Source organism: Apteryx mantelli, chromosome 1 (assembly GCF_036417845.1).
Source record: "Apteryx mantelli isolate bAptMan1 chromosome 1, bAptMan1.hap1, whole genome shotgun sequence".
Lineage (NCBI taxonomy): Eukaryota > Metazoa > Chordata > Aves > Apterygiformes > Apterygidae > Apteryx > Apteryx mantelli.
Window position 1 is genome coordinate 134,132,969 of NC_089978.1, and position 18,998 is coordinate 134,151,966.

Genomic DNA, 18,998 nt, shown 5'->3' on the forward strand with positions numbered 1-18,998 from the left:
ACAGGGTAGATATTTAATCTTACAGGATGGTACTGCAAGGAGAGAGTGACTGATTTCACTTTTCAAAACTCTGGAGACTCAATATTCAAGTCCTGTAAAATATCAGGTGAGAATATGTCAATAAATGGGAGGTAGAAGAGACATCCACAAATTTGGAGCAGGGAGCCAAAGCAGCCTCAAAGATGTGAATGACTCGGGGAACTACACTATTTGCTTTTCCCATTACTCCAGGGTGCTTACAATCTTGCATGTTCTTTTTAAGAATTTAATCTTAAGGACCATATTGTGCAGCAAAATGAACACCCAGAATATCATTCAAGGGTTTTGTTTTTAATCAGAGGCCAAAGCTAAGAAGTTGATTTCTTGACTGCAGGATGCACACAGCTCCAAGTTGGTCAATGGAAGCTGCAGAAATTCAGCTTCTTTGAAAAGTCAAGCTGTAAGTGTTAGAAAAAACGACTGCTAGCTGTTCCTAACCGACAGGCAAGCTTGAGGCTTGGATTAGGAAAAGAACTAAACATCCTTGTTTTGAATGCATGCAAAAAGAAAATAGACAACTCTGGGATATCCAGGCTCTTGCACAAGTCCAGTGTGCCAAAAATGCACATGATTTTCTGTTCTTTATTTCATCCTGTAAGAGGAGAGAGTACTGTAGAAATTGCTAAAATGCAACAGCTACCTAAAGAATTTGAGGACTGTTTTGTTAGAGAATACAGTGCAAGACTTGGAAACAACTAAGACTAAAAAGTCATCTTGTGCTTAAATTTACACTCTATCTTCATGAAAGTATGCAAGAAAGCAGCAACAGAATGAAAATGACAATATTCTACTGTACCTTATGTACCCAGAGGGAAAACAGTCTGAACTTTGGGTTGCACATAACTCCTTTCTGCAGATCAGGACCTACTTTGTGAAGGGCTGAGAAAGAGTGCATTTCACTGCAGTCAGAAGCTTCAATATCCATGCTTGGTTACCATGCACACCTTGCTCAGAACCCATTATCTCCAAACTCAGCTTACTCTAGGATATCTCAGGATGCTGACATGCATGAATGACACAGCAATTAGTCCACAAAATGCATTATTTTTGATATAGACTTTGCACATCAGTAGCTGCTGGAGGAAAAGGATGGTCTGCATTTTAAACAGTGATAGGGTAGAGACTGACAAACACTGGGTAACTTGGTAATGAGAAAAAAGTGTCCTTTATTTGGTACCTGCTGCTTGTCTACATAAAGAAGAAATAGCAGTACTGTACATCTGCACTGAGAAAAATACCATCCCATCACCACAAAATGGCTTAGGTCCTCAATTCAAGCGTTCTTGTGGCAGTGAGTTAATCCACTGGGATTCATGGAGAAATTTGAATGGTTGTTCTGTACTTCAAAACAGGTGGCTGGGAGAGCAACAATGAGCAGAAGTTTGCTGTTTCTATTTCTGGGACTCCAGAACTCTGTCCTTTCTCTGTACAGACTGGCAGCCATTCTACACTTACTGTCTGGCCTAATCCCAAACTGTTTGGACTACCCCAGCCTAGTAATACCCAGGAAAAACACATGCAGGTAACACAGCATCTCATTTCTCATAAACTAATGGAAGAAGGGACTTGATAGCCTCTTTTTCCACTCATATGTAAGAGATGTTATGTTGTTTCCAAAGAAGATCAAGTTTGCTTTGCACTGAAGCAGATGGTCACCCAGATGAAAAAGAGTTTTGTAAACTAAATCAAATGCTGTTTTGAGCTTCTGTCATACACAGAAGTAAAATAAGTCAAGATTTCAAATCTGCAAAGAACACTCTCTGGATAGTATCCAAAGAATGAAAGATAACTCTCAGGAAAAATCCAGATTGTATGGACTAACATAAAGCAACAAAACAAACTCCTGTTGACTAGCTCAACGGAAGCATTTCTAACTGCAATATGCTATATTCTGTTAAATACACCACGAGAAACTGTTTTTGTCATGTTGTCATCTCTGGTTCAACAAACAGGACAAATAAGAGACCATGGACTTCCCATGTGAAAGGATTTGTGAGGAAGGAAGGCTTAGGCTCCCTCCTACCCGTGATATGCTCCACACTGTGACTGTAGCTTGCCAAATGATCTAAGCCCACAATGCTGCCAGTGAATTACAAATGAAATGCTTACTAATTGTTTTCTGGGTGTGAGCATGCATACAGATCTTTAGGCATTATTTTAAAAGGCAAAATGAAGAGGCAACAGTTTTAGAGTCCCCAAGAATGGCTGCCAGTCTGGGCAAACTGATGCTGATTAGAAAATTCAGACAGGTACAGGAAAAAAATTCAAATCCTGATGCTGCTGGTGCAGTGATGCTGCTTTTTGTTGTTGCTTTGTTCATGTCAACCTCAAACAAAAACAAGAAAGAAAAAAAAAGCATTTGGAACCCACCCCATCTGAAGAGGTGACTGGTGCGTTGTTCCTTGCAATAGTCAACAGCAGCAGCAGCTAGTTCCTGCCCCTGGACAGGAAAGCCTCTTCTTCCTTATGCTGCTGCATTTGTATTAAATAGTAGACTCCAATTCTTGCTAGAGTTCAAAGCGCAGGTCTCTGTCCTGCAAATACCACACTAGGGTGTTTTGGTCATGTATAAAACGAAACTTTTTTTCAGTTTTACTTATCTATATGTTGAAGAGCTTTGTTTCTCACCCCAGTACTTCACTCAGAAGTCCAAATTTATCAAGCATCTGTCTCCTCTCCGGCTTGAAGTCTCAAGTGGTTCATGTAAACAAAACAGAGCTGAAAACAGTCTCTCTTCCTCTTCTTAGAGCTGTTTTTATCGATAAGCAGGATTTCCTGACAGTGTGGTGTTGGCTAAGCGTAAAACGGGCAGAGGATGAGCTTCTGTGTTAAAAACCCAGTTGTCTAAAGGTAGAAGGTCATCATTGGAGAAAAGCAGATACAAATACCTGGATATCAAGACAGAGAGGAAAAATGATGGCTATTAAAGGAGAGCAACAGACAGGGTGGGGCAACATAGCAACTTCAGGCCCCACCAGTCAACAGCTAAAGCTATAAATAAGCTATTTACTTTCAACCTTTTTATAGCACTTCCCAAAAAAACCCACACTGTCTTCCCTGTTATAATGATCTGAAGTGTCATTTTTATCCTGATCAAGCCCTTCAATGAAAAGTTGTTATGGAGACAGCATGTTAATCTTTCCAAGTAATTTCTTCTGTTTTTTAAGACTCCATTCAAAGAATTACAGTGTAATAGAAACATCAAGACACCAACTACAAGGATTTTGGGGGGCAGGGAAGTGGCAGAGAATGTTCTTAATGGAGTGAACCCACTTGAAAATGGCCAATCCTCTTTAATCCAGATCAAAGATTCAGAGGAAGCACAAGAGAAGCCACTAAGCTTGACAGATATATGGCTTGTTATCACCATGCTGGGAGCTGGTTCAGTTTCTGGTAGGAGGAAATGGGCCAATGTATTGCGCAGAGAGGATTAGCAGAGAGGATTCATAACCGTTACTCATTAGAGAAGAAATGAAGCATGTAACCAAGTTAAGGTTTCTGGACATACGTGGAAAATGAGTATTTCTTGTTTCTTATTTCTTAATACACACTTTTGAATGTGTTTATGCTATTCTTTGAAGGGAGATATTGGCTGGAGGAATCTTAGACAAGGCCTCAAACTCAACTGCTAAAATTCAAAAGGCATTTCCCTTGCTCCAGAAAACCTGACAGTGGGGGTGCAGGCTTAACATTATGGGCCTACAGGACCTCTGAGCTCCTGCTTCAGCCTGGTTCCCGCTATCTAGAAAAGCATGTGACAAGGGGTGTCATTCCCATTAGGGGGCTCTAATGTGCACACGCATTGTTCTGTCTTCACTCTGCTGATGCTGCTGTTACTTAGTTCTCTCCAAATCAGATGCAGAACTGAGTCAGTGTAGCTCTATCATTTCTTCACCAAGTAACTGCTTGCAGATAAAAATTAGTTACTGAGGTAACTTTGTTCTGTCCCACGTCTGGTCTCTTTCTCTACATTTTTTCTTTTTCCTCATAGCCTCGCACCTTTGTTTTCCTCATTACTTCTTCCTTGCTTTCTCCCCCTGCAGCACTCCTCCACTCGCTCTTCTCACCACAGCAGCACCACTATCCTACATCTTACTCAAACTCACCTTCCTCATTGATTCAAACTTTTGCTTTGAATAACTTAAGCGAGTTATTTCTACATCTTGCTCCTTCCTGCTCAGTGATTATGTTCTTGCCTCATACTGCCCAAACTCTCATAATTTGCCCTGAGTATCTTATCTTTGATTAACCAGTGATCAGAGCAGCAACAATACATATTTAGGGGAGGCGTAAACTTTGAATTTGAGGGGATTGAAGATGCAGAATTTATTATCAATATAGAAAAAGATAACAGTAGACATTCTGTAACACACATTTTACATCCCTCTTCTAAAGGATATCTTCATCTTTTTCTTGGCAACAAACCCAGCCTTCCTGTCTTTATTTTCACAGCCCTTTGACCTATCTTGCTCTCATGTCCTCTATTTTATCTCAAGGTGATATCAGTTCCTGGCTTGGCTATGCTCATTGCATCAGCCTCAAAGATCTAATCTCCAGCTCACCAACAAAACTTCATTTTACTCCACAAGTGGAAAATGATCCAAACCAAATGCCAGTAAAACATTTTTGAGCTACTCCTCAGACTCTCCTTCTCTTATAATGCTTGCACTACAGCATATCCACATACCGAGTGATGAATCAGTGAGTTTTAAGATCACCTTGCGATCATTTAAGATCTAGACAGGATTCTGGCAATACTTCAACAGTCATCCCTGTCACCATAGAAGTCCCATAGGAACAACTTTCATTCTCTGATTTGGCTTTTATAGACAAATGGATAAAATCAGCTCCCTGGGAGGTACTGCTCCCCTGACTAGACCTGTTTGAAACTGCTGCCTCTCTCTTTGGGAGTATAGCTTTTCGGCTCCAGAAAACAAATTCAAAGGAATAAGTGACATAAAATTAATGAAGATGACAGAGAAGGCAGCAGAAGCTGACTTTTTTTGTTTTAATAGTAACACTGGAAAACAAGGTATTGTGACTATTTAGAGGAGTCTAGAAAGGAGGGAGTAGAAGGACAGAATTGCCAAAATCCTCCCTTACACATGAGGAACTCAGAGTCCCTCTTTGCCAGTAAAATATGTTGAGCTGCCTGGAGCAGGCACCAGTGCTGCTACTGTCAGGACCATCTTTCTCACCTCTGCATTTTGAGCTCCCAATAGCCAAAATCAATCTTCAGACTTCAGTTGCAGTTAAAGCCTCAAAATCTGACATTGTAAATTCTTCTGCTGTATAGAAACCCTGTTTCTGCAAAACCTGCATGTGATGTTAAACTACCAAATGGTTACAACTGTTTCTTCTTCATATCATTAGGTTGTAAAGACAGAAAGGGCATGTTAATGAGTTTTAACAGCTGACAGGTTTGTGCAACAACATACCTATCATCTCTTCCATCAGATGCTGACAGAAAGTGACATGGATATGTAAGCAGAAGCAACAACCAAGTCTCCTAACGGTAGCCTTTAGCCTCATTCACGCTGGCCACAGTGGCTTCTGTCCATGGCATTAACTGAGTAAAAGATTCTCCAAAATCCAATAAAGAAGGAAAAAAAGGGATAGGGAATATAGCCAACTCAGATGTTTCTCTTCTAGAAGCGGACAATTCACAAAGAAAGAAATGTGGTGGAAGACCAAATACTTGGAATGCTTTGCCTTGAACAAAATATACAACAGACTGCAACAGTCTCTAAAGGACAGACTAGATATGTCCTACAGGTTTGACTGAATTGGAAATATTAAAAAGATTTTAAAATCTGAAGCATATAAAAATTACAAAATTATTAAAATTATATAAATAAATAGTAAACTATAATATATATTGCATAAGAATAATAAATATTTTAAAATAAATATAAAAAGGCCTGATATGCTGGCTTACATTAAAAAAATAGAAAAAATAGAAAAATATGTTGTGGGATGAACACAGAGAAATCATTCAAGGTCACAGAGGGCTTTTGTTCCATGCCATTTTTCCCCATTTACTCCTTTTTAATGACACACACAGGAGAAACAGGGCCTACCACATCAAAGCATGACACATACTCATATAAAACATGTCAAGTCAGTAGACTTAAAATAAAATGTTGTCTTTTGCAAAGGGAATTTGTTGGAAGGAAGTAACATTTCCTCTGTTGTAAGGCCAGAAATCAAACTGAGGTCTTAAAAACTAAAGCTCCCTCAACAGAAGATTCTTTTATGGGAGACCTTACTTATATTTTCTGCTGGTAAAAGGGCTGACCTAGAAGCCTGAAGTTGAAAAAAAACCCCAGCCCAAACCACTGTGATAGACAACAGATTATTTGTTAAGCCTATGTATTTTTCTAGACTTTAGATGTTAGCTTCTACAGGAAGATGCAAGATTGAAGACAGCTTACTTCAAAGTTTCAGCAAGGAAAAAGCTCTGCTGTACGTCGTCATATGCAGGAGATGAGGAATAGACATCTTTGACCCCAGAAAAGCCACCACTGACTCGGCAATACTTGTCAATGGCCTGTAAAGAGGAAGGAGAAAAAAAAGAGAACTATTTTATTTGTAGAACAAAATTTGGAAACATGGAAGGATCAGGTTTAATCAACACAGGCTCATAAGAAACAAAAAGAGATAGCTCTTTCCATGCTGCATAATTCTGTTGTGAAGAGGAAGCTGTGGATGTTAAAAGTTTATGCTGACCAAAAAAAAAAAAAAAAAAAGGGACTGGACAAATACAGATGTAAAACCTCTCCAGGGTTATTAAAGGCATCACATTTAGTAAACTGCTAGAGGCTAAAAAAACATGCTGGGAAAGAATACTTTCTTTCCTAGGTATTCACTGATATTGATGACAGGACATGGACTCCATAGACTTGTGGTCTGAGCTGAGATGGCTGCTCATAGGTAACACTGAGTAGAACATCCATCAGTCAACCAATGCAACATACTATGAGGAGCAATAGGAAATTACAAACATATCCCTGGATTTTGCAGCTGAAGAGTCTGAAGAGTTGCAGGAACTCTGTGACTAGTAGTCTGTCATAGGAATTTACTAAAAGTAGGGATAAAATGCTGTACTCATCTTTGAGGACTGTTGATTTCATCTTATAAACTCTTCTAACTGTTTCTTTCTCCCCATATTTCCATCCCCTACATGTGCTCTTCTCTGTTTCCCCTTTATACAGTCGAAACTCAAATCAGCTTGTGTGCTGGACTGCAGAGGAGCTCTTTATCTTTAAAGCATGCAGCCTAAATCCATAAACCGTGGAGAAAGGGGGCCAACAGACCTTCTCACTTTTGACCCTTTCCATGCAGAAAGGGCCCAACGGGCGATGAATTCCCAATTCACACATTAAGTCCATAGCTCAGGAGCTAGTCAGATCCAACATACTACTGCAAAAAGCACAATGGAAGAGGAAACTGGAAAGAATGTATTAGCAACTCAGAGCACCTCTTGTCTGGGCTTTCATCATTCTACCCACATGCACAATCCTACAGCACTCAAGGATATCGGCCATCAAAACCAGCCCCCAAAAAATGACCCTGAAATGATTCACAGGTTATTTATGCTTCCCTGCTGCTTTGGCAGTTCCTCCTCAGCAGACACCAACTCTTTTAATAGATTCATGCAGGGACAGAAAAGGCACAGTTATGAAGAAAACTGTTTGGCTCAGGATGTCTGTCATTATCAACCACTGAACAAAGCTACCTGTAGTTCAGTAATCTATGATTTGGCCCATTAGTCTGTATAAAGTTTCTCACTGCATGGTGCTTTAGGCCTGGATTTCTGTTAATTCTGATTTCTGTTAGTTATACTCAACAGAAGCTGAGGGGAGTCAAAGCAGGGCAGAAAATGAAATTTTGAATGATCTCTGTTTTTATGCAGAGAAAACAAATTCAGTCAAAATTAACTCCTCAAGGTCCTTGCTGAAGCCTCTGTATACTAGAAATACAGAGAAACAAAAGACAATTTTCCATTGGACGCATGCATGAAGAATGCTGGCAGATACTACTGGTGAAATTAGAAGAAAAAGTGAAAAGGCAAATGAGCAAGGTAGCTGGGACAGTAAGTCACAACACACCAGGTACTACAGCTAACTTCCTCCATGTACATACTCTTACTCTGTGGAAATGTAAGGAAGTGCACAGACCAAATAATGCTTTAGTGTACAAAGTTCACTTAAATTTCTGAAGATTGATCTTTAAAGAAGCAAGAGGGGAACCTGGCAAAAGCATGTTACTGAAATGCCTGTGGCTCTGGAGCGTAAGTTGATGCCAAGAAAGGTACTGTCTTTCTTGGTAAAGTCTAATTCTCTATTTCCTTATCTCAGGTAGAGCTTTCTCCAAGTTTGGATGGAAACACCCCTTTTTTTGCTGAAACCAAAGACTAGAAGAAGGAAGAGTCTGGACGAAATCTTTTCAGATCTGATTATTGGTGCAGGCTAGGGGTACACTAGGACTGTCCACATGTTGGGATTTGGGTTGGTCTGATTTTCTCCAAAGTCTGGAAAAGTGTATCTGACCCATCCTGTTCAATAGTATTTCTAGCATACAGAATCTGGCCCTGCAGATGTCCCACTGGTCAGCTACTCAGCACCCCTCACACTGTGTGCCACAGCCCAGTCAGGAGAACTCTGCTAGTGATTGCAGCCAGATGAAAAGAAGGAACGTATGCTACCACTGTTAGAACATTGCCTCTTTTTTTCCTCAAGAATTAATCTCCTGAGTCAACATGACTTGCTTATTCTGGAGACTGCAGATGACGTATAGCACTGAGATGCTGCTCTATGCTAGGTTTCACGCTCAGATAACTGAGAGGTGCAACACAGGTGAAGCTAGCAGCCCTAGAACTCTTAAGAAAGAAAGTGTGCGATTTGCACTGACCTTTTTTTTTTTTCCTTGTAATTACCAAGTAGTCTTGTATCTTCAGAAATTTCTCCTTGGGGAGACAGGCTCAGGCTACACTGGAGTTCAAGACAGGCAGAGGATTTATCCTAATTGATCAGAGATCTAGACACTCCAGGTGGTAATGAACTGCAGAGGAAAAATCCCACTGAGAGATTGCTGTATAGCTACTCATGCAAGTACGGATAAATAAATATGTGCTTGTTTCAGAGTTGTACAGAATTTTAGACACTGTCTGAAAAGTTTGGTGTTGTAGACAAGCTACTTAAAAGGTGTTTGAAACTTGTAGTGTTTTATCTTCACACAAATGTTCAAAATACTTGACACAGAGGCATTTGATTCACCACCTGGCTACTCTTTAACTCAAGAGCTCAGTACTTGTTTCCTTGACCAAATTATGCTCATTTTTATTGTACCACAGAATACAGGAAGTCCCAGAGGACTGGAAGGGGATTAAGGTAGTGTTAACATTAAGAAGCACTGGCAGGCTGATTGGATAATTTTAGGCTGGCATGCCTGATATCAGTCCCAGACAGTTATGGAAACATTTACATGTAAAAAGAATATAAAAGAGTAAGAAGATAATTAACACCAAACAGCATGGTTTCATAGGAAAAAAATCTTGTTAGCAAGCTTGATTTCATTCTTTGAGAAGACATACAAATTAGTAGATAAAGACAACTGCAGAGATGTAATAAACTTAAAAGTTTCTAAAGCAATTGACACAGTACCAGAAGACATTCTGATAAGAAAAAACAGTAGTATACCACATCAATATCATTATTTCAATTTAAAACTGCCTAACAGTGTTCTAAAAAGGAACTGGAAATGTAAAATCATCACTGAATATGGCTGCTTCTCACAGAGATCCACAAGGAGTGGTCCTAAGCCCTATATGATTCAAAGTTTTATCTACCACTGCAATGATGTGCACAAAAATGACACAAAATCAGATGAACAGGTAATCACACCAGTCAGTGTGATCTGGTGGTAACTGAGGCCCAAACGAAATGACTTTCATATAGCCAGGTACAAAATCCTAAATCTAGGAATAAAGGATGTGTAACTACAGAGCAAGTTTAGCCTGGAAAGTAGAGACACTTAAAAATTCAGTGGCCAGAACAAACAACTCAGTATGAGTTCCTATTAGAATGCCGGTACACACATAGGGATAGTGAACAGTAGCAGGGATATAGTTTTACTTTTGCACAGGACTGTGGGAAAAGTCAAAACTGGAATGGAACCATTCTAGAAATTATTTTTCAAAAAGGATGATGAAGAACTGAAGTGGGTGCAGACATTTGGAGAAAATGCTTTACAGTGGGAGACATAGCACAATTTGTTTAGCATCTTAAAAAGACTGAGTTGTAAGTTTATTACAATCTATAAAATCTCTTTGGGAAGAAAACATGGGGTAATAAAAGACATTTTAATCCGGTATAGAAAGTCATAGCAAAATAGTGGTTGACAGCTGAAACTAGACAAATTCAAATGGGAAATAAAGTACACATTTTTAACAGTGCAGGTAATCACAGAATCACAGAATATTTGGTGTTGGAAGGGACCTCTGGAGGGACCTCAAGCCGGGTCAGCTACAGCAGGGTGCCTAGGACTGTGTCCAGTCAGGTTTTGAATATCTCCAAGGATAGAGACTCCACAACCTCTGTGGGCACCCTTTTCCAATGTTCAGCCACCCTCAGAATGAACAAGTATTTTCTTATGTTCAGATGGAATTTGCTGTGTTTCAATTTGTGCCTGTTGCCTCTTGTCCTGTCACTGGGTACCAATGAGAAGAGTCTGGCTCCACCTTCTTTACACCCTTTGGCTCCACCTTCTTTACACCCTTGCAGGGTTTATAAGCATTGATAAGGTCCCCCAAGCCTTCTCTTCTCCAAACTAAACAGCCCCAGCTCTCTCAAGCCTCTTTTCATTATGAGACCTTCCAGTCCCTTAATCATCTTTGTGGCCTTTTGCTGGACTCACTCCAGGAGGTTCATGTCTTTCTTGTATTGGGGAGCCCAGAACTGGACACAGTACTCCAAATGTGTCATCACCAGCGCTGAGTAGAGGGGAAGGATCCCCTCCCTCGACTTGCTGGCAATGCTCATCCTAATGCAACCCATACTGGTGACCCTCTTTGCCACACAGACACATTGCTGGCCCATGTTTAACTTGTCCACCAGAACCCCCAGGTCCTTCTCTGCAAAGCTGCTCTTGAGCTGGTTGGTCCCCAGCCTGTTCATGGGGTTATTCCTCTCCAGGTATATAACTTTGCACTTCCCTTTGTTGAACTTCATGAGGTTCCCTGCTGCCCATTTCTCAAACCTGTCGAGAGCCTTCTGAATAGCAGCACAACCGTCTGGTGCATCAGCCAGTCCTCACAGTTTTGTGTCATCAGCAACTTGCTGAGGGTGCCCATCTGCCACATCATCCAGGTCATTAATGAAGAGGTTAAACAGTATTAACTGCAGTATCGACCCCTGGGAAACACCACTAGTGACTGGCTTCCAGCCGAACTTTGTGCCACTGATCACAACCCTCTGAGTTCAGCAATTCAGCCAGTTTTCAGTCCACCTCACTAACCACTTATCTAGCCCACACTTCATCAGCTTGTCTATGAGGATGGCATGGGAGACAAGTGACTAAAGCCTTCCTAAAGTCAAGGCGAATGACATCCACTGCTCTCCCCTCACCCACCAAGCCAGTCATCTCATCGTAGAAGGCTATCAGGTTGATTAAGCACAATTTCCCCTTCATAAATCCGTGCTGACTTCTCCCAAGCACCTTCTTGTGCTTCGTGTGTCTCGAAATAGTATCCAGGATTAGTTGCTCCATCGCCTTCACAGGGATCAAGGGGAGGCTGACTGGCCTGTAGTTCCCCGCATCCTCCTTCTTGCCCTTCTTAAAGGCAGGGGTGACATTTGCTCTCTTCCAGTCCCTTTGGAATCTCTCCTGATGACTATCACCTTTTGAAGGTAATTAGGAGTGGCCTTGCAGTGACACTGGCCAGCTCCCTCAGCACTCAGGAGTGCAACCTGTCAGGTCCCATACACTTGTGTATGTACAATTTAAGTGATCCTCCACCATCACGGGAGAGTCTTCGTTGCTCCAGACTTCCCCGCTGGTCTCAGGGGCCTGGGATTCCTGAGGGTCGATCTCACCAGTAAAGACTGAGGTGAAGGCAGCATTCAGTATCTCTGCATTTTCTCTCTCCTTTGTCACCAGAGTCCCCGCTTCATTTAGCAGGAGGCCCACATTTTCCCTAGCCTTCCTTTGGCTGCTTATGTACTAACAGAAGACTTTCTTGTTGCCTTTCACATCCCTTGCCAGTTTCAACTGGTAGCCTTTAGCTCTCCTAACCTCATCCCTGCATGCTCGGAGAGTGTCTCTATATTCCTCCTGGACCACCTGTCTCTGCTTCCACCTCTTGTATACTTCCTCTGTGTTATGTTTGAGTTTAGTCAGGAGCTCCTTGTTTATCTATGCAGGCCTCCTGCCACCTTTGTTTGATCTCCTGCTTGTTGGGATGAACTATTCTTGAGCTTGGAAGAGGTGATCCTTGAACATTAATTAAATAATGAACAAACTACCAAAGAAATGGGTATGTTGGATAAAGAAACTCTTTACTGAGGAAACATGCAGAAAAAGCACTCTATAAAGACAGAGAGGGTTAAGAACATGGGCTGTTTGATTTACACTACTCCCATGGAGGTTGATGATAGGATAAAATAAAACAAAATCCTATCCACATACGAGGAAAATTGGGGATTGGAGGGAGGCATTTGATTTGAAAGCATTAATGAGATAATAAGATATAAAGACAGGTGGAGAAAACTGAACAAAACACAATTCAAAAACATACTCTGCAGTATAATTAAGAAACAGATCCTAGCCTGAAAAACTTACATTTGTGTATTCTTTAACCTAGTACAAAGGTCTCTAATCTCAACTTGGATCATCTAGCAAAAGTTTCCAACAGGAGCTGGTATTAGATTAGCAAGCATTTGTAGCACAGATGGTGGCAAACAGTGGTTACTAAATCCACTGCTTTTCATATTTGATGTTTTCAAGATAGCAATAATGGATTCTGGAATACAATTATAAGAGAGGAGAAACCTCTCTGCAAAATAACAATTCATTGGTTTAAAAAGAAAAAAAAAAGCTTGTATGGTCTACAAGGCAAAACCTTAACCAAGACTAAGACACCACCTTATAACATTTGGATTTTTCTACACAATTGTAACTGCCCTATGGAACGGGTAGATGAGATGAGCTAAATGTTCTGAACTTGGAACAGGAAGCCTGCCTTAACTATCTTCACTGTGATCAATACAGATCTCTCAACAGATCTCTTCTGGCTCCAAGTACTTTTTCTGGGTCTCTTGTCTCTGGAGCTGAACAGAACACCTTGGTTTTGGCCCGCAAAATAAAGTTCCTCCAATCTCTCGTCCTCCTCTTCCCTTGTTCTTCCCTCATCTCATTTGCCTGGCTGTGGTAAAAAAATTTCATTAGTGTCTTGTTGTCTTTAATGCTTATTCTCAACTCTGAAAGTGCTTTGAGTTGCGTTGTGAAAAACTGCTAGATCTACAGCAGGGAAGTGGAGGAGTTGCAGTGGTCCCTTGGCCGCTCAGATCTTGAAGAGGACCAGAAAACTGCTTGGCCCTCAAATTAGTTTTGCATGACCTTAGGACAGACCAGCAGGTGGAAGCAGTGAGAAGCGTGAGACCACAAAAGGTTCACAGTTCAGCCCTAGGAAGCATTTAAAATGGGAAATCTTTCTGGGATTACATATATTTACAATTAGAATAGTATATTGTCATGTGAAAATGAAGCCTAATTATTCACATGGCCTATAATCTGTAACTATCAGGCAAAGGAGCTATCCATCTATGTACAAAGAATGAATGAAGGAAGGCCAAGATCACAGATCTGTGTTAAGAGTCTACAATGAATCTGGGCTTCTGTAGACCAGGAAAAGCATTTCCAACAAGAAAAACTCAAGAGCATTTTTACACTCGGGAATTTGATTCAAATATATAACAACCAGATATAAACCCACCAGAGCAACTATACAGGAGAGCAACAACCTCTAAAATGTCCTAGTAACAATTTTTTAATTTTGCCCTACGTGCTATTATTTATTTACTTTCCTTTATGCCTTTTATGGTCTAATTCCTGGGATGCTATATTTTTTCATTAGAATTGAGTAAACTGAGTCTAAACTGACTGGCAAGCTTTTCCTTCCAGTGAGACCACTAGGATAAGCAAAAGTGAGCATACCAATGCATATATGTAAACGTATGCTATCTTGTCTTACAAACTGAGACCAGTTGTCCCACTAATTGTGTTTCAACAGCAAACAAAGTGAAAACCTAATGGCAAAGTCTTTTAACCTACACTGAGTGCTAAAACACATGCTTAACCAAAAGTTATTTATAATTCCCTTTCATTTCCCAGGATAAGTTACCTCTCTTGGGGCTGTGGACTACTGATTACAGCAGAAGCCATGACTAGTGGCTATTTCCAGGCCTGAACTCATCAGATGTATAATACTGAACACATCACTGATCTGTGCATCTGTTTCAGCACTTGCAAAACAGGAATAAGAGCCCTCAGCCCCATCCACACCCTAGTTTACAAGACTGATGAAAATCAATTATTATTTGAAGTGTTTCAGTACCACTGGATGAAAGTGGCTACAGAAGGAAAGAAAAATAGAATTAATTTACTGATGGCTAATCGATAGTTACCTGTGTTGCCTCCCAGCCCCACTGCCTGTACTTGGGATCATGTGTGAATCTCCACATATACCAGTAGGTCTCAATCACCTCTGGTCTTAGGATGTAATACTTTTCATTCTGTCGTACTGCCACCGCTTCTACGCCGCCATCAAATTTGAATGCTTCTGGACCCAGCTTTAATGCTGCAGAGGAAAGAAAGGAAAGAAAAAAAAAAAAAGAGAGAAAAATTTAATCCTTACAAATCTTTGCAGGAAGGGAAGCTAGGAGGTGAAGGACTGTTGCACCCTAAGCATGTGAGGAAAGCAGAAACTAGCTTTTCTTTAAGCTATCTCATAAATATTCCCTGTTGTTGAGGCTTGCAATTTTTCTGATGCATAATTAATTCAATTCCTGTGAGAAAATGACCTATCTTGCCAGGACTATAGTAATCCTCTTGAAAACTAATGAAATACTAAGAATACAAACACATTAATACATTCAATTATAGGATAAAATTAAAGTGACTGACATTAGTTCCTTATATGAGCAAAAAGAAAAAAAAAACAAAAAGATCAGCAGAGGTTTTTACGTCCTTTGATCCCACCCAGCACAGTGGGAAAAGATCTTAGAACAAAAACAGGTATCACCATCCCAAATAACCTGCATTTCATCCAAACTCTCTTGGTTTAGGAAAATCAAGTTAGGTCACCACAACCAATGTGCTTTGTAATGTAATCCTCAAGTAAAGGTAGGCAACAAAAACTTAGCCAGGCCTGAAAATCTCTGAACTATGAGATTCACCATTTCTGCCCTAATGGAAGCTATAATGGCACTATGCCAGCCTCTGGAAGACTGTTTGTGTAAAAAGGAGGTACCTGTAGAAATATTGTCTATAATATGAAGAGGCAGTGCTAGAGACAGTTTACTTATATTTTTAATCACACAGCTACACATTATTCTTCAGATTTCACATAAATCATGCACTCTTATCTACAGCTTCACCCAACCCCTTGCTTTGGCAGAGAATTTCTAAGGGGTTGAACTTTCAAGCTGTGCGTAAGCTTTGAAAAGTATCAAACAGATTAATCATGTAATTCCTATGGGCTAGAGGCTCAAATTAACCATGGTCTCATGAGTCTGAAAGGGGAACCTTAGAATATTACAGTTAAAAATATGAGCACCACCTACTGTGTGCCCCAGCAGAAAACCTCCAAAAAAGCTCCTTTTTCTTTTTGTTACAAGGGAGAGTGGTTCTGTACATAAACAGAGAAACACAAAAAACTATGCTTCAGCCACACACTTGGTAAGGAAAACTCCATCAGGAAATGTCTATGATGTGTATTTGAAAATGGGTCATTTTACCCGTTTTACTGAAAATATTTACAAATCTTACTGCAAAATCAATGAGATCAGATTCAGAGTTCCACCTATCCAAAACTAAGAACATAAGAATGGCCACATTGAGCCAACTGGAAGTTCTGTCTAGTCCAATATCATTTCTCCAACAGTGGTCAAAATTAGATGTCTAGGGAAGAGTAAGAACAGAATAAGCATCTATGACACCTTTCCAGCTCCTCCACCCGTCTCCTATTTTCAGCTCAAGGGTTCTCCAAAACTAGATGCATATTTTTATTTGGTCAGTAATTCTTAATAGATTTCTTTTCCAAGTACTTATCTGGCATTCCCTTAAACCTGTGCAAACCTTAAGCATCCAAAATATCCGCTGGTAAAGAGTTCCACATCTCTACTACCTCTTCTGTGTAGAATAATTTTTTTTGCTATTTTCTGTTTGCAGCTTGGTTGCTATTAGACTAGTAGTCTCTAGTTCTTACGTTGAAGAAGAGAGTGAACAAGTGATTCCTACCCACCCTCTCCAATACCTTTATGACTTTGCAAACCTCTGTTATATCCTACCTAAATCAACCCTTTTCCAGACTGAAGGGCACTAGCCAACTCAGTTGTTCCTTGAATGGAAGCTGTTCCTTATCTTTAAGGCCTTTCTCTGCAGCTCTTCCAATACTGCTCTACCCTTTTTGAAACATGAGGACCTACCCAAACATAGCACTGAAGGTGTGGGTAAGCCATAGATTAATACAGTGACATAATCATGATTTCTATTTTGTTCTCTCTCCCTTTGTTTTTTCTGACTGCTACTGAGCTGATATTTTCACAGTCTCAAGAGCTCCTTCCTCAGTTGTAATGGTCAGTTAAGAGCTCATCATTTTGTATGTGAGGTTACGAATAATTTTTTCCCAGGTGCCTCACTTTAACTACACTGAATTTAATTTTCTAATTTATTGCTCAATTACTCAACCTCATAAGGTCCTTCTGCAATTTTTCAGCTTTCTTTCATCTTCGCTACCCTGAGTAGTCTTTTTTTCATTACTGTCAGCAGCAGCACACTTACCTCATTGTTCATGCCCTTTTCCTGGTCATTTATGAATATACTAAATAGATATACCAGATCACCCCTGGTTAACCATCCTCCATTGCAAGAGCTGACTATTCATCCCTACCCTATTTGTTATATTACAAAATTTTTTTTTAATCTATGCTAGTACTTGCTTCATACGCTATAGTTGCTTAATTCGCTTAAAAGACTTTGACAAAGAACTTTTGAAAAAGCCTTTTGGAGATCAAGTAAACCATGTCAGTTAGATCACCCTTATCCACCAAAATAGTTGGATTTCAGGCAGTTCTAGTGATGCACCACATACAGAAACTGCTACTCCTTTTGCTTTGAAGCATGCTGGTGCATTAAATCTTTAACTATTTATATCTACTCCTAATGTTATTGGGCGCACCAAGAAATTACACCATGGCTCAGCCAGAGGATGGGTGAGCCCTGCAGAGTGCGACAAACTCACTGAATTTTTATCTGAAACCAGGGACACAAAATTAATCGCAGCATGTCATTATTACAGAGATGGTCAAGCTAACTCTCATAAAACTTGAGGAAGAGACCCTCCAAGGTATTTTTGCTTGAGGCTCCCTAAACCATTCCATTAATGTACAAGGTCATTTTACACTTCCTAGGAAAACAAGTAATTATTCCTATCATCTGTGCCCATTTAGCTGCTTACTGCGAGTCTTGGGACAGAGACAGCATCTACTCATACCTTGACAATGTCTCAGCTGAAACCTTATTCATCTGGTTTACTCTGCATTGGAATTGTCACATGTATAAAAACAGCTAACATTGTACCCAGATTCTGATGACAATTCTTGTCAGAAGCTCTAAAGATGTGCAAGGAACTTCCATCATAAAATAATTTGCCGCTGGATGATACTTATTTTACAGACTACCACCTAATGGCTGGAAAAATTCTAATGTTTAAGAGTTGGTATATTTTACTAAAAATCCTATGTGCTGTAAATCAGCACATTCTGCCATCTATACAGGTAATTATTCTTACTAATCTAACTTCTATGATACCTATGATAGCCAATTCTTCAGATTGATTTATTATTGGTATTTCTATTCTTTCAATTTCATTGGGCGCCTTTTTTCATCACCATTTTTTCATTACCATTCATGGATTTCACATTACCTTTTATTTTATGCCTTTGCCATGTTTCTCATTGGTGCACATTAAGCATATAAAACAAAAAACTAGTCCAAGATGTGCAATCTACGCACAAGTTTAAACTTTGAGAAATCTTGCACTGTATGTACACAAAACTAGAGTCTTTTAACTTTACCAGTGCCCACTGACAGCATTGACTTCTTGTGCTGTGCCAGTACTTGGGCATGCAGATCAGAGCATGCCCCATATCTTCAGTTCCCTCAATCTTCTTTCCAAATTGACAGTACGTTGGACTATAGAGAAATCTCAAAATCTTCTGTCATAGGATCGGAGCCTTAGGATAACTGCAGCAATGATCTAATCAGTAGGTTATAGTACAGCAAAAAGCAATGCAGAAAGGAAGCAGTAGTGTATGGAAATCACACATCACAAGAGTTTTCTGGTGAGCTTTCTGTCTTTGACAGTCAACATGCCCATTCAAACTCTGGGTGATTCCAAATGGTGTCACAAGCATTCACAATCACCTGGAAAGGGGAAGAGCCTTGGGGTCTCATGCCAATCGGTTCAATGGATCCTGGAACCAGAGCTCCCTTGCTCAGACAGCTAGATCAGAATCATGCCTGCACCCTCTGCCTTCACCTTCCCCAGAACACCAGCTTCTTCCAACCAGCGGATTAGGAAGGCATCCCACAGGGAATACAAGGCTGATCTCCTCCTTGAAAAGGATCTATGGGCACTTCCACAGATGAGAGATCCTGAGCTGCTCAGGATATCCCCA

The 18,998-nt window shown here is 40.2% G+C and overlaps 1 protein-coding gene across 3 annotated transcripts in view; it reads right to left on the bottom strand.

The window, feature by feature from the left end:
* Positions 1-18,998, bottom strand: part of MAN1A2 (mannosidase alpha class 1A member 2) — a 159,543-nt gene that overhangs the window by 842 nt on the left and 139,703 nt on the right. For 2 of the 3 annotated variants that reach the window (XM_067302575.1, XM_067302560.1), the window contains 3 exons: positions 14,724-14,896; positions 6,474-6,589; positions 836-2,927 (listed from right to left, as the gene is read on the bottom strand). In XM_067302575.1, coding sequence (XP_067158676.1) covers positions 2,795-2,927; positions 6,474-6,589; positions 14,724-14,896 — 422 coding nt within the window. In that variant the 3' untranslated portion in view covers positions 836-2,794. Of the gene's footprint in view, positions 1-835; positions 2,928-6,473; positions 6,590-12,756; positions 13,463-14,723; positions 14,897-18,998 lie in introns of those variants that run through there. The other variant, XM_067302567.1, reaches the window with a different exon arrangement.